Source organism: Cnephaeus nilssonii (assembly GCF_951640355.1).
Source record: "Cnephaeus nilssonii genome assembly, chromosome: 4".
Classification (NCBI taxonomy): domain Eukaryota; kingdom Metazoa; phylum Chordata; class Mammalia; order Chiroptera; family Vespertilionidae; genus Cnephaeus; species Cnephaeus nilssonii.
The window spans coordinates 59018914-59030922 of NC_137075.1; the positions used below are offsets into that span (position 1 = coordinate 59018914).

A 12009-nucleotide genomic window follows, 5' to 3' on the forward strand; every position below is an offset into this window, starting at 1 on the left:
TATATACCCAAAGAAACTGAAATCAGGGACCCAAAGAGATACTTGTACACCAATATTTATAGCAATATTGTTCATAATAGCCAAAAGATGGAAACAACCCAAATGTCCATCAACAGATGGAAAAAAACCTATATACTAGTATGTGGTAAACACATACAATGGACTATTCAGCCTTAAAAAGGAACAAAATTCTGATTCACACTACAACACGGATGAACCTTAAAAACATTACATTAAGTAAGTCTAACATAAAAGGACAAATACTGTATGATTCCACTTATATGAGGTACTTAGACTAGGCAAATTCATAAAGATGGAAAGTAGAACAGAGGTAATCAGGGACTGGTGGAAGGGCAGGATGGGGGAATTCCTATTTAATGGGTATATATAGTTTCTGTTTGGGATGATGAAAAAACTCTAGAAATGCATAGTGGCGATAATTGTACAACACTGAGAATGTACTTAATGTCAATGAATTGTACACTTAAAAAGGGTTAAAATAATAAGTTACAAGCTATTTTTACCACAATAGAAATAAACAAATATATTTTTTAAATCACTGTATTCCAAAAAGATGCAGTATAAAATAAAATTATGTTGCTAGCCATACCTTTCTTAGTGGTAAAAGTTCAAAGAGATTTGATTAAGATAGTGGTATTATATTGAGAATGATGAAATTATATATAAATTTATATAGGTTTATGAATTTTTATGTTATAGCATTTTTACATATATTATTGCATTTCATCCTCACAGTAACACTGCGAAAACGGCATGATGCATAATTTTATCAAAGGGTCACAAGGTCACAAGACTAAAATTAGGAATAGAACCGCAGTACTGTGTTATTGCTGCATATTATTCTTTCTACCATGCCACAAATGCTGAGTGTTATAGTAGCTTTAATGTAATATTATCAGTCTCTACCAACAAATTACCTATTTTAAAATCTACACAAATGCAAGTAAGATTCAGAAACAAAAATTTGGTGGGGGTAAGGGGGAGAGATCATCCAAAGGACTTGTATGAATGGACACAGACACCAGGGGGATGAGGGCATAAGTGAGGGGGGTTAGGTGGGGGGGGGGGGGGTAATGGGGAGATAAGGACATATATGTAATACCTTAATCAATAAAGAAAAAAAAAAAAGAAACCAAAATTTAACCTTATCTGACTTTCACTGAAAATTGTACTTTGCAACACTACCATAAGAAATTCTATTTGAACCCTGGCTGGTGTTTCCCAGGGGTTAGAGCATCAGCCCACTCATCAAAGGGTCTCAGGTTTGATTTCTGGTCAAAGGCATGTACCTGGGTTGCAGGTTTGATCTCTGGCCCCAGTCGAGGTGGGTGTGGGAAGCAACCAATCGATGTGTCTCTCTCACATTGATATCTCTCTCACTCTTTCTTTTTCTCCCTCCCTCTCTTTCTCCCTCGGTCCATCCTTTCCATTATCTCTAAAAATCAATGGAAAAAAATATCCTCAGGTGAGGATTAACAAAAAAAAGGAAAGAAATTCTCTTTAGTTATTAATGCCTGATCCACTTTTAGGATTAAGGCTAAACTCTGTTCCACTTCACTATGTTTCATTCATCAGATTTCATTCTTTTTATTATTATAATATACTGTACTATCATTAAACTTTGAATCAATGTTCAGAAACTATTTCAAGAAAAAATTGTAACTCTGGCTGGGTAACTCAGTTGGTTAGAATGTTGTTCCATACACCAAAAAGGTGGCAGGTTTGCCCGACCAGCATGGCTCAGTGGTTGAGCATCAACCTATGAACCAGGAGGTCACAGTTCAATTCCTGGTCAGGGTACATGCCCAGCTTTCGGGTTCAATCCCCAGTGGAGGGCATGCAGGAGGCAGCCAATCAATATTTCTCTCTCATCATTGTCATTTCTATCTCTTCTCCCTTCCTCTCTGAAATCAATAAAAATAAATTTAAAGGGGGAAAAAAGGTGGTGAGTTTGATTCCCAGTCAAGGCACACACCTCGGTTTGTAGGTTTGATCCCCAGTGGGGAACATATGGGAAGCAACCAATCCATGTTTCTCTGGAAGCCACTAATCAATGTTTCTCTCTCCCTCTCTCTCTCTCCCTTCCTTTCTCTAAGATCAATAAACATATCCATTGGTGAGTATAAAAAGAAAAAGAAAAAACTGTAGATGTGAATTTTTAACATATTTTATCAGTTTAAAAATTTCACGCTATTATATAAGGAGATTTCACTGATGCTTAATAGAAAATCCAAACAAGAATATTATAAAACTATCCTTACATGATATTATTCTACACTGTCATTAAAATTTTTCCCAGATTTGGATCACCCTCAGTACTTATAATAGTTCCTCGCACCCTTGAGGATTAAAAAAAAAAAAAAAAACCATCTGATTGGTGCTTGGAGACAAACTTAACACATCTCTTGATACTTTAGAATTACAACAGCATAATATACAATTATCCCAAGCAAACTTACTAATTCTTTGAATGTCTGGTAGCAAGTTAAAAAGGACATGTAAGGATTTAACCCTTTTCATTGTGTAGAGGGCCTCCTGGGAAGGCACCTGAGCATTCTATATTGGTCCCTCTTACCCTTTAGGCCAAGAGAGACCCTCTTCTCACAATTCAATTGCTCACAGCTGTTGCATGAGCTCTCTGTTCATGTCGAGGTTGAAGTCTCGTGATGACTGGTGCCATGGATCTGTCTCTCACCCAGTGGGGCGAACTGAGCCCTCCCTGGAGAAGAAACCCGGGTTCCACAAGATATGTGATCAGTGCTGGGGCCCCGCCAGCAGGCGAGGGGATCCCAAGGCAAGTGCTGGGCATGGAGGCCAAGGGGGCATAGGCTACCAAGGAGACAAAACTGAACCTCACGTCACCCTGCTTGGCCCCGGAGGATGGCTGGTTAGCCAGAGACGGGTAAGATTCCTCAAGGAAGGAACAACCTAAGACAGGCACAGTCGCAGAGGGGCCATCAGGAGAGAATTTGGGGATCAACAGAGGTGGGGCACAGACCCACACCCCCCCCCCAACATTGCAGGAGCCTGAACCCTATCCCCTTCTGAGGGAGGTCTCCTGCCCCCATGGCTGCTTCGTGCTTCCCATGCCCAGCTCAGATCAGGACCCAGGTGACCGACAGAGACTTGGCCGACAACAGCTGCCCTCTTACTCCAACAAGAATTGTTTGAGTTGTCTTATACCCATGGTGTGGGGAAGTGGGTTTATGATATCTAAATCCAGCCTACCACCAGGAATGCTCAGGACCTACTCAAGAAGGCAAATAATCCCTTCAACTAATATTTACAGGGTAAAATAAGATTGTTGTTAGAGTAACAAATTTGACAGTAAAATAGTAGTCAAGTTTTCAGGCAAATTTAAATTGGCTAGTTGAAACAAGCGAATATTCTAGAAAAATTAATTGTACTGGACAAAAAGGTGTTCCTAAAGTGTTAACTAAAATCTTTATTGGTACTTCATCTCATGATAAAATTGTGCACCATGTAATGAACCTAAAACAGTAATAAAAATTAAAAATTAAAATGTAAAAGCCATCAAGACTACATTATAAAATTTTCAAAAGCCTCCTAACATTTAAATCAAAAAAGGAGGGGATAGTAGAAGAATATCATGTAAGGAAAAATAACCTGTAAGTAAATTACATCTAGAAAATTAATACTTTAGAAAATTAATTGTAAGGCTAAAAGCAAGACACCCATGAAAAACACACAAGGTGTCAAAACAAGCCAGAGGAAAATCATTTGGGCAAAAAATGAAATAGGATCCCAAGTCAAATTTATAGAAAATATTCCTTTATTAACTTTTGGTCGAGAGTATGTTTGTATATTTTCAGAAAACAACTCCAAGACCATGTGGATTCCAGCAACAGAGAGGAATCGACAGGACTACTCCAGCCATGAAGACAGAAGAGAAGCAGTCCAGAGATGGGAGATGCTGACTTGATCTTCCCATACTAGCAGTTAACAGCTGTGCATCACTGCAGGTTGCCCAGGACCAAACCAGAGAGAGTCGGACCTGCATTACCACCATTTGTCCACCATCCAGAACTGAAATGTCATTGCTGATATGTACACATAAGGAACTGTTGGACATTGTAATTGGGTCTCAAAAGAACTGTTGGCCCAGAAAGAAACTCACTACAGACTGATTCATTTCCTGTTACCATAACCATTATTGCTTGTCTCATTTTCGGTTCTTATAAGTGTATTTCTAATAGCACATGATCTCACTCATCTAGTGGAAATAATGAACAACATAGACTGATGAACAAGAATAGACCCAGAAACAAGGAGGCACGGATCAGACTGTTGGGCCTCAGAGGGAGGATAGGGAAGGGTGGGGGGAAAGGGGAGAGATCAACCAAAGGACTTGGGTGTAAGCATATGCGCCTAACCAGCGGTTGGGGACAACAGGGGGGTGGGAGCATGTGTGGGGAGGGGTGTGGGATGGGAATGGGGCATGAGGACAAATATGTGATACCTTAATCAATAAAGAAATTTTTAAAAAAAGAGTATTATAAAACTGATAAACTAAAAATATTCATTCAAAACAATTATATAAAGAATTTTCAGTATAATGAAACAGGATAAATATTTAAATAACCTTTAGTCATGTAAAATCCTTACTACACTTTTAAAAAATAGTGCAGCAACTTACCTGGAGCCTAATCACTTGGAAAACAAGAAAGAAACAACAAACAAACAAAAAAAAAGACAAGCTATGAATCCTAATTACACCTGAGCTAAAGTGCTTATCTCACAGAAGACCCAAATGCATATGCCACATTTTAGTATGCAATATAACTTACAATTGAAGAAAATGATAGATGGGCTTTTCTACTAGACATATACCTAATTTCTGACATTTACTGTCTAAGTCACCAATCTAGAAACTCTGACATTAAATATTCTATCAGACGCAGCCTGCTTTAGACCAACATTTAGAGCAAATGATATACCCAAAGAATTAAAAAGTCAGAAAAACATTTTTATACTCTTCCCTTCCCTTTTAAAAATAGGAAGGAAGCTCCATTTAAGTTTTTCTTACAACTCATTGAATATCTTCCACTTAAGCCTAGTTAATGATTAAAAACCTGTAAAATAAATGTTTTTTGTTGAAATCATATCTAAGAAGCTAAACTCAGAGCAATAATCAGCTCTTAATTAGCTTCTTAAATACAAAATTAACATGAATACAACTCAGCTCTTGTTTTTTCTTATGATTCAGTAAGTAATTCATTTAGCCAGTGTCCTTTCAGAATTTTTAAAAACATATTTATAGGCTTTTAATTTCTATGTAAGAGGAATCAAGCAAGAATAAAAAATATCATGCCTGGCCAGTGTGGCTCAGTTGGTTAAGCGTCCTCCCATGTACCAGGTGGTCCACGGTTAGATTTCCAGACAGGGCACATGCCAGGGGTTTCGAGCATAATCCCCAGTAGAGGACATGCAGGAGGCAGGCGGCCAAATGATGTTTCTCTCTCATGGATGTTTCTATCTCTCTTTCCCTCTGCCTTTCTCTCTCTAAAATCAATAAAAACATATTTTTTAATTTTTTTAAAGATTAAAAAAAATCACAACCTAGAAGATTCACAGCTGAGACAAAGAGCAGTGTGAAATATACTTAAACTAATAATATATGTTAATAGGCACTGTACCGGACATAAACTAGTACTAAATAAATAGCATTTCCTTTAGGAAATTTTGCTCAAACTTGCTCAAATTTTGTTGGGAAAGATTTAAGTACCAAGTCAATATTTTTCAAAATTTTGTCTTGCCACATCCTTAACAAGAGTATTTTTATAGAGTTCAAATGTATTCTATTGCTCTTCTTTATGAGCTAGCATCCATTTGTGCTCCCTAAACTACCTCTGCTTCTCAAAGTCTGCTGGTCTGTCTACAGAGTTAAAAGTATCCTAGGTCGCCCTGACCCGTTTGGCTCAGTGGCTAGAGCATGGGCCTGCGGACTGAAGGGTCCCAGGTTCAATTCCAGTCAAGGGCATGTACCTTGGTTGCGGGCACATCCCCAGTAGGGGGTGTGCAGGAGGCAGCTGATCGATGTTTCTCTCTCATTGATGTTTCTAACTCTCTATCCCTCTCCCTTCCTCTCTGTAAAAAATCAATAAAATATATTTTTTTTTAAAAAAGTATCCTAGGTTTCTGCTACCCCATTCATTATACGACAAAAATAGCCCTGGCCACTGTAACTTGGTTAGAGTATCATCCCATGCATGGAAGGGTTGCAGGTTCAATTCCTAGTTGGGACACATACCCAGGTTCCGAGTTTGATCTCCAGTAGGGGCAAGTGTGGGAGGAAACTGATCAGTGTTTCTCTCTAACATGGATGTTACTCTTTCTCTCTCCCTCTCTCTCTTTATCTCTCTAAAAACAATAGAAACATGTCCTTGGGTGAAGATTAAAAAATAATAATATAGCCCAGCCAATGTTGCTCAGTGATTGAGCATCAACCCATACACCAAGAGGTTGGATTCCTCTCTCTCTAAAATCAATAAAAAGATATTTTTAAAAAATTTTAATAGTAATATAATAATATAAATAAATAAAGCCCAAGACACTTCCAGACTAACCCAACTCCAGTCAGGAACCATCAAAGGAAATTTTTATGCCTTTTACAGGTTATCGACCACATTCTTGATAATAAATACTAGGATAAAAACACGTCTTAGCTTTGCTGAGAAATTAAAAATCAGTTTTCTCAAAGGTTAGAGCGTCAGCCCATGCAGCAAAGGGTTACGGTTTCGATTCCCAGTCAAGGGCATGTACCTTAGTTGCTGGTTCATCCCCCGATGCTAGCTGGGACATGTGCGGGAGGAAAACAACCGATGTCTCTCTCTAACATTCCTCAATCTCTCTCTATCTATCTATCTCTCTTTCTTTCTCTCTCTCTCTCTCTCTCACACACACACACACACACACACACGCACACAACACAATACACACACACATACACAGGCAAAAATAGAAAAGGAGGTCGGGAATTGGTTTCTCCACATACTCAATATAAATTATGTGATAGATCTAATAAAAATCTAGTCATGTAGCAGGAATGCAGTATGCAAATCAAAAGCAGCTAGAATCTCAACTTTTCCTTTTGGCATTCCCACTATATTTGGAATATAGTATTAAATTTATTTTGAGGTGGTGGCTAAAAACTTAGGGAGGCTTAATGCTTGCATATTATTTCATGGTACTAAAAAAGAATGAGTAATTTTAAAATATCTGAAGTTAAGGGTCATAAAAACTTAAATGAAATGCTGCCACGAAAATTTTTACCTAGAAAATAAACAGACCCTGAATTGAATCATTTTTCCCTCCTTCAAATCAAAGTAGGAGATTTTATAACTTAAATACTTTTCCCTACAATGATCATTACATTGCAATATAGAAAATAAGTTATTTTCAGTAATACATTTATTTCCATGTACAAAATACTTTGTTTCATAGTATTTCTTATTATCTGCCTTTTCATCCATTAAAATACTTCTTAAGCATCTTACTGTAAGTGTAAACAATGACACATTAAATATTAGCCAGGTTCTTTGCCTGTGAGGAATAAAAACACAGTCATAGAAAAATAAACAAGAAATACATACATGAAAAGAAAGAGAGAACGAATATAATGTGAGTAATACAGAGAAGTAATTTAAAAGTTCCAAGGAAGGTGTAGGTAAACTTCAAAGAAGTAAAACTTGAACTGCACATTAAAAGATGGTGAAATTTGCCGAGGCCGGTTTGGCTCAGTGGATAGAGCGTCGGCCTGCGGACTCAAGGGTCCCGGGTTCGATTCCGGTCATGGGCATGTACCTTGGTTGCGGGCACATCCCCAGTAGGGGGTGTGCAAGAGGCAGCTGATCGATGTTTCTCTCTCATCGATGTTTCTAACTCTCTGACCCTCTCTCTTCCTCTCTGTAGAAAATCAATAAAATATATTTTATTTTAAAAAAAGATGGTGAAAATTATTTAAGATAAATGACACAGAATAAATTGTACCTGGTTTAAAAAGCAATCAGAAGATCATTCTGGGTGAAACAGACAATGTTGGGAAGTGGAGTAAGTTTAGAATATTAGACTAGATTTAATTTACAGAGAATACTGAAAGACAAATTAAGAAATCTGGCTAATAATTGAGATTATAATAATTGAGATAATAATTGTAAATTGAAGACTTCAAAGCAATAAGCTGGCATGAAAAAGGAAGCATTTCAGGAAGTGTCATCTCATAGCATGTAGTTTAAATGATAAATGGAGTGGAAGTGGAGAAACCTATTAAGAGGTGAGTAATAAATCAAGATTACACCAATAAAAAAAAGTACAAAAAGAGTAAATTTACTAATTACAGCAGGCAAGTAAGAGAGTCTGACAAGAATACTCAAAAATTTTGTATGTAAGTACCCCTAACAGACAGAAAGAAAAAAAAAAAATTGGTGTTTAAGTCAGCCAGGTCTGGGCCAAATCTGTGCTGTGTAATTTTAAAGAAGTTAACTTCTTTGAGCCTTAGTTTCCTCGGATATAAAAAGATATTTACCATGTTTGGGTGCTGAGAGGATTAAATAAGAAAATGCATATAGGGTATCTATGCACCTGGAACACAACAAACACTAATAACTGATTTTTACCTCTCCCCCTTGGCTCCCTGTTCTTTATCCCTTAACAATTCTATCTGAGAATTGAGCAATATGTAAGCAATCTATCCACAAGTTGTCATTTTAGAGCTGATGAAATTGAGTTTGTGAGATATTAAATGACTTATTCAATGGCATACAACCAGGTGCCTTCACTATTAGTACCAGAGACAGATATACTGACCATAAAACACATAAAAAGTAGTGGAAAACTATGAACATAAAATCTTTTCTTTTTTTAAATGGCACCAAGAATTTATCCCATCTCCTAGTAAAAAAAACATTTTGTATATAAAAAAGAAATCATTCTGGCATAATCCTACCATAAATTCTTCTTTAAAGACATATCCTCTAATAACACAATAGAGGATCTAATTCATAAATATAAAAGTATTTAAATAACTGTTTCCTTAACAATATAAAAAGGGCAATATGTTTTATAAGAAAACATTTTTTAATGTATATACCAAATTCCAGTGCAGGCCAAATTTCTAAATAAGGACCTTTCCATTAGAAAAGGTAAATTAAGGATATAAATTTCTTCTTTTAACTTAGATTGAATATAGGTGAAATTCAAACACAGTCAGCAGTTAATTTACTCACCTTCCATGGGCATGGAAATCTAGACGTAAAAACTGGTCCTCGTGTGAAACTGCTCTTTTGGCACGCTGGTGTTTTTGGTGCAATGAATCCACATCGTAAGATAATCCTTCATAATGTCTAATATATTTAGTTAAAGGATTTCCGTACTGACCTATGAAAAATAAACACTTTGAATTAGAATCCTCTTGAAGGCTCATTCTAGTTCTATTATGATTCCATGATTCAAATAGCTACAAATATGTATAAAATAATTTTCTCACTAATCCTAATACTTTACTTTCACATATTTTTTTAAACTTGTTGTAATGGGAATTTCAACCATACACAAAAATATGGATGTTAGCCATAGGTCTATCTTAGATGTACATACATTTTTTAAAAACTCATTGTAATGGAAATTCAACCATACACAAGTTTATATGTTAGTTATAAGTTTAGATGTCTTTTATCAGATTGAGAATGGTCTCTTCTCTTCATATTTTGCTGATAAAAACTATCAGGAACAAATGTTGACTTTTGTCACCTGTTCTTTCAGTATCAATTAAGATGATTTTATTAATGTGTTTTTTCTTTTTAGCTTATTAATATAGCAAATTGACTAATTTTCTAATGCTAAACCAATCTTGCATTACTGAAATAAATCCCACATAGTCATGGGAATTCAATTTGCTATAATTCTGTTTAGAATTTTTATCTATGTTCATGAGAGACAGTGGTTATAGTTTTCTTGTACTTGCTGTATTTGTCAAGTTTTGATATCAGAGTAAAAAATGAGTTGGGGCCCCTGCTGGGTGGCTCAGTTGGTTGGAGCATTGTCCCATACACGAAAAAGGTTTTGAGTTTGTAAGTATTTTGCCACTCTCACAGTTCAGATAAAGTATTTTGCCATTTCTGATAACTTAGAACAATAACTACTGCTGTGCCATTGAAGCACGTGTGATAAAAGCTCAATTATTTGCATGGATGGAACAAAACTGGGAGAGTTATTAAACAAAGTCATCTTTTCTCTGTCTCACACACAAAGAAATTTATAAAGCAACATAATGTTTACTTTTACTGGCAAAGGACCTGAGTAATGATTTCTGAATCTTTATAACTGAAATAGAACGTATTTCACAGGGTTTAATTGGGAAAGTTTAAAATGTTACCCAGGGACATAGAGTTATCAAGTATACTTCATTTTTATCTTCTATAAAAGATCTATGTTCCTATGCTAACTATGCCTAAATATCAGTGTTTATAATTCCAGTAATGTTAAAAAAAAACACACACACACACACTGAAGATAAGATCATGTATTAAAACTGTATTACATAACTTATCTCACCCAATACTTAGTAAAACGAAGGGGGAATCATGAAAACAAAGAAACTATAAAAAGCAGTCTAGTCTTTCACTTAAGAAATATCCTCAAGAATTAAAACTACAGAAGAAAAGGATATAACCAGTGTTTATGGAGCTGAAACAGGCTCATAAATTCCAATTCTATTCCCAACTCTGTTCAGTGGCATTATGTTGACAGTTTGAAATCAGCAATGGGAGGAGTATTTACACCACTAAAATGAAAAAAGGTTACAAATCAGAAAATGTTTTTCTTGTTTTCAAGAGAGCCAGTGTACTAATACAACACTGGCTAAAACCTGATGGTATAATCTCTCAAACAAGCAGCCAAGGAAATATACAGTCTACTATAATGAGAAAGTGGAAAAGTTTAGCACACAGGACTTCTGATGCTGCCCCTAACCCTCAGAAGTCATACAATTCACTTTTTAAAAATTCCCAAAGAGAACAAAGTTCTGGAATTCTCAAAAATGTTGTATATAATCATGGTCCCATGACTGTAGAAAATGGTAAAATACAAAATAAACAATCCCTCAAACTATGACTTGAAGGAAAAAAAATACGCTGGTCTCAGAGACAAGGAAAAAAGGAGTTGCCCACATTATATCACAGCAAAAAGAACAGGACAGAGAAGAGCCACACAACCATGAAAATAATACTATCCAAACATACTAGAACAAAAACAATGAAAGAAACAATAAAAACAAAACAAAAGAGAACCCAATTGAGAAACAAAAAAACATTTGGAAACAATCCTGAACAAACTGGAATCAGTCTTAGGTGATATTAAGGAATTCCTACCATCCAAAGAAGAAAGACCTACAATATATAAAGCTTTGGGTATAGCCCTCAGGAAAAAAGCAGTGTATTCATAGGGGTAAAATTAGCCACAGATTAAGTAAAGGGTGCTCTGGAGCTAACCTGACAAAGCTTAAAGGCAATCATCCAAAGAATTTAATTGATTCCAAGTAGCTTAACTGTACAACAAAATAGTCTAACAGTGTTTAAAGACAAAAATCAAACACACAAAAAAAGTAAAAACCAGAATGCTCTACATCTTATCAAAAACTACCATGTATATAAAAAAATCAGAAAAGTATGTATTTTTCAACCATAACTGAGAAAAAATCAGACATTAGAAACAGAAATTACAGATAATGGATTAGCATACAAAGAGGTTAAAACAGCTATTATAAATATATTCCATGTTTTAAAGAACATACAAGAAAAGAAACATATTGGGGGAGGGGGGAGAGGGAAAGATAAAACTATAAATCTAGAGATCCAAGAAACTCAACAGATCCTAAGAAGAATAAATATAAAAGTAAACCACACTGAGGCAAATCATAAATTAATGGCTGAAAATCAGCTGTGGGTGGGTTAGAAAAAGACACATTACATA

At 35.8% G+C, this 12009-nt stretch overlaps 1 protein-coding gene across 1 annotated transcript in view; it reads right to left on the minus strand.

Annotated features, from left to right (window-relative positions):
• The window catches only part of ADAM10 (ADAM metallopeptidase domain 10), a 153276-nt gene that overhangs the window by 107496 nt on the left and 33771 nt on the right, over positions 1-12009 (minus strand). Inside the window, exon 2 of the mRNA XM_079768185.1 lies at positions 9267-9417. Within this exon, the coding sequence (XP_079624311.1) occupies positions 9267-9417 (151 nt within the window). The remainder of the gene's footprint in view (positions 1-9266; positions 9418-12009) is intronic.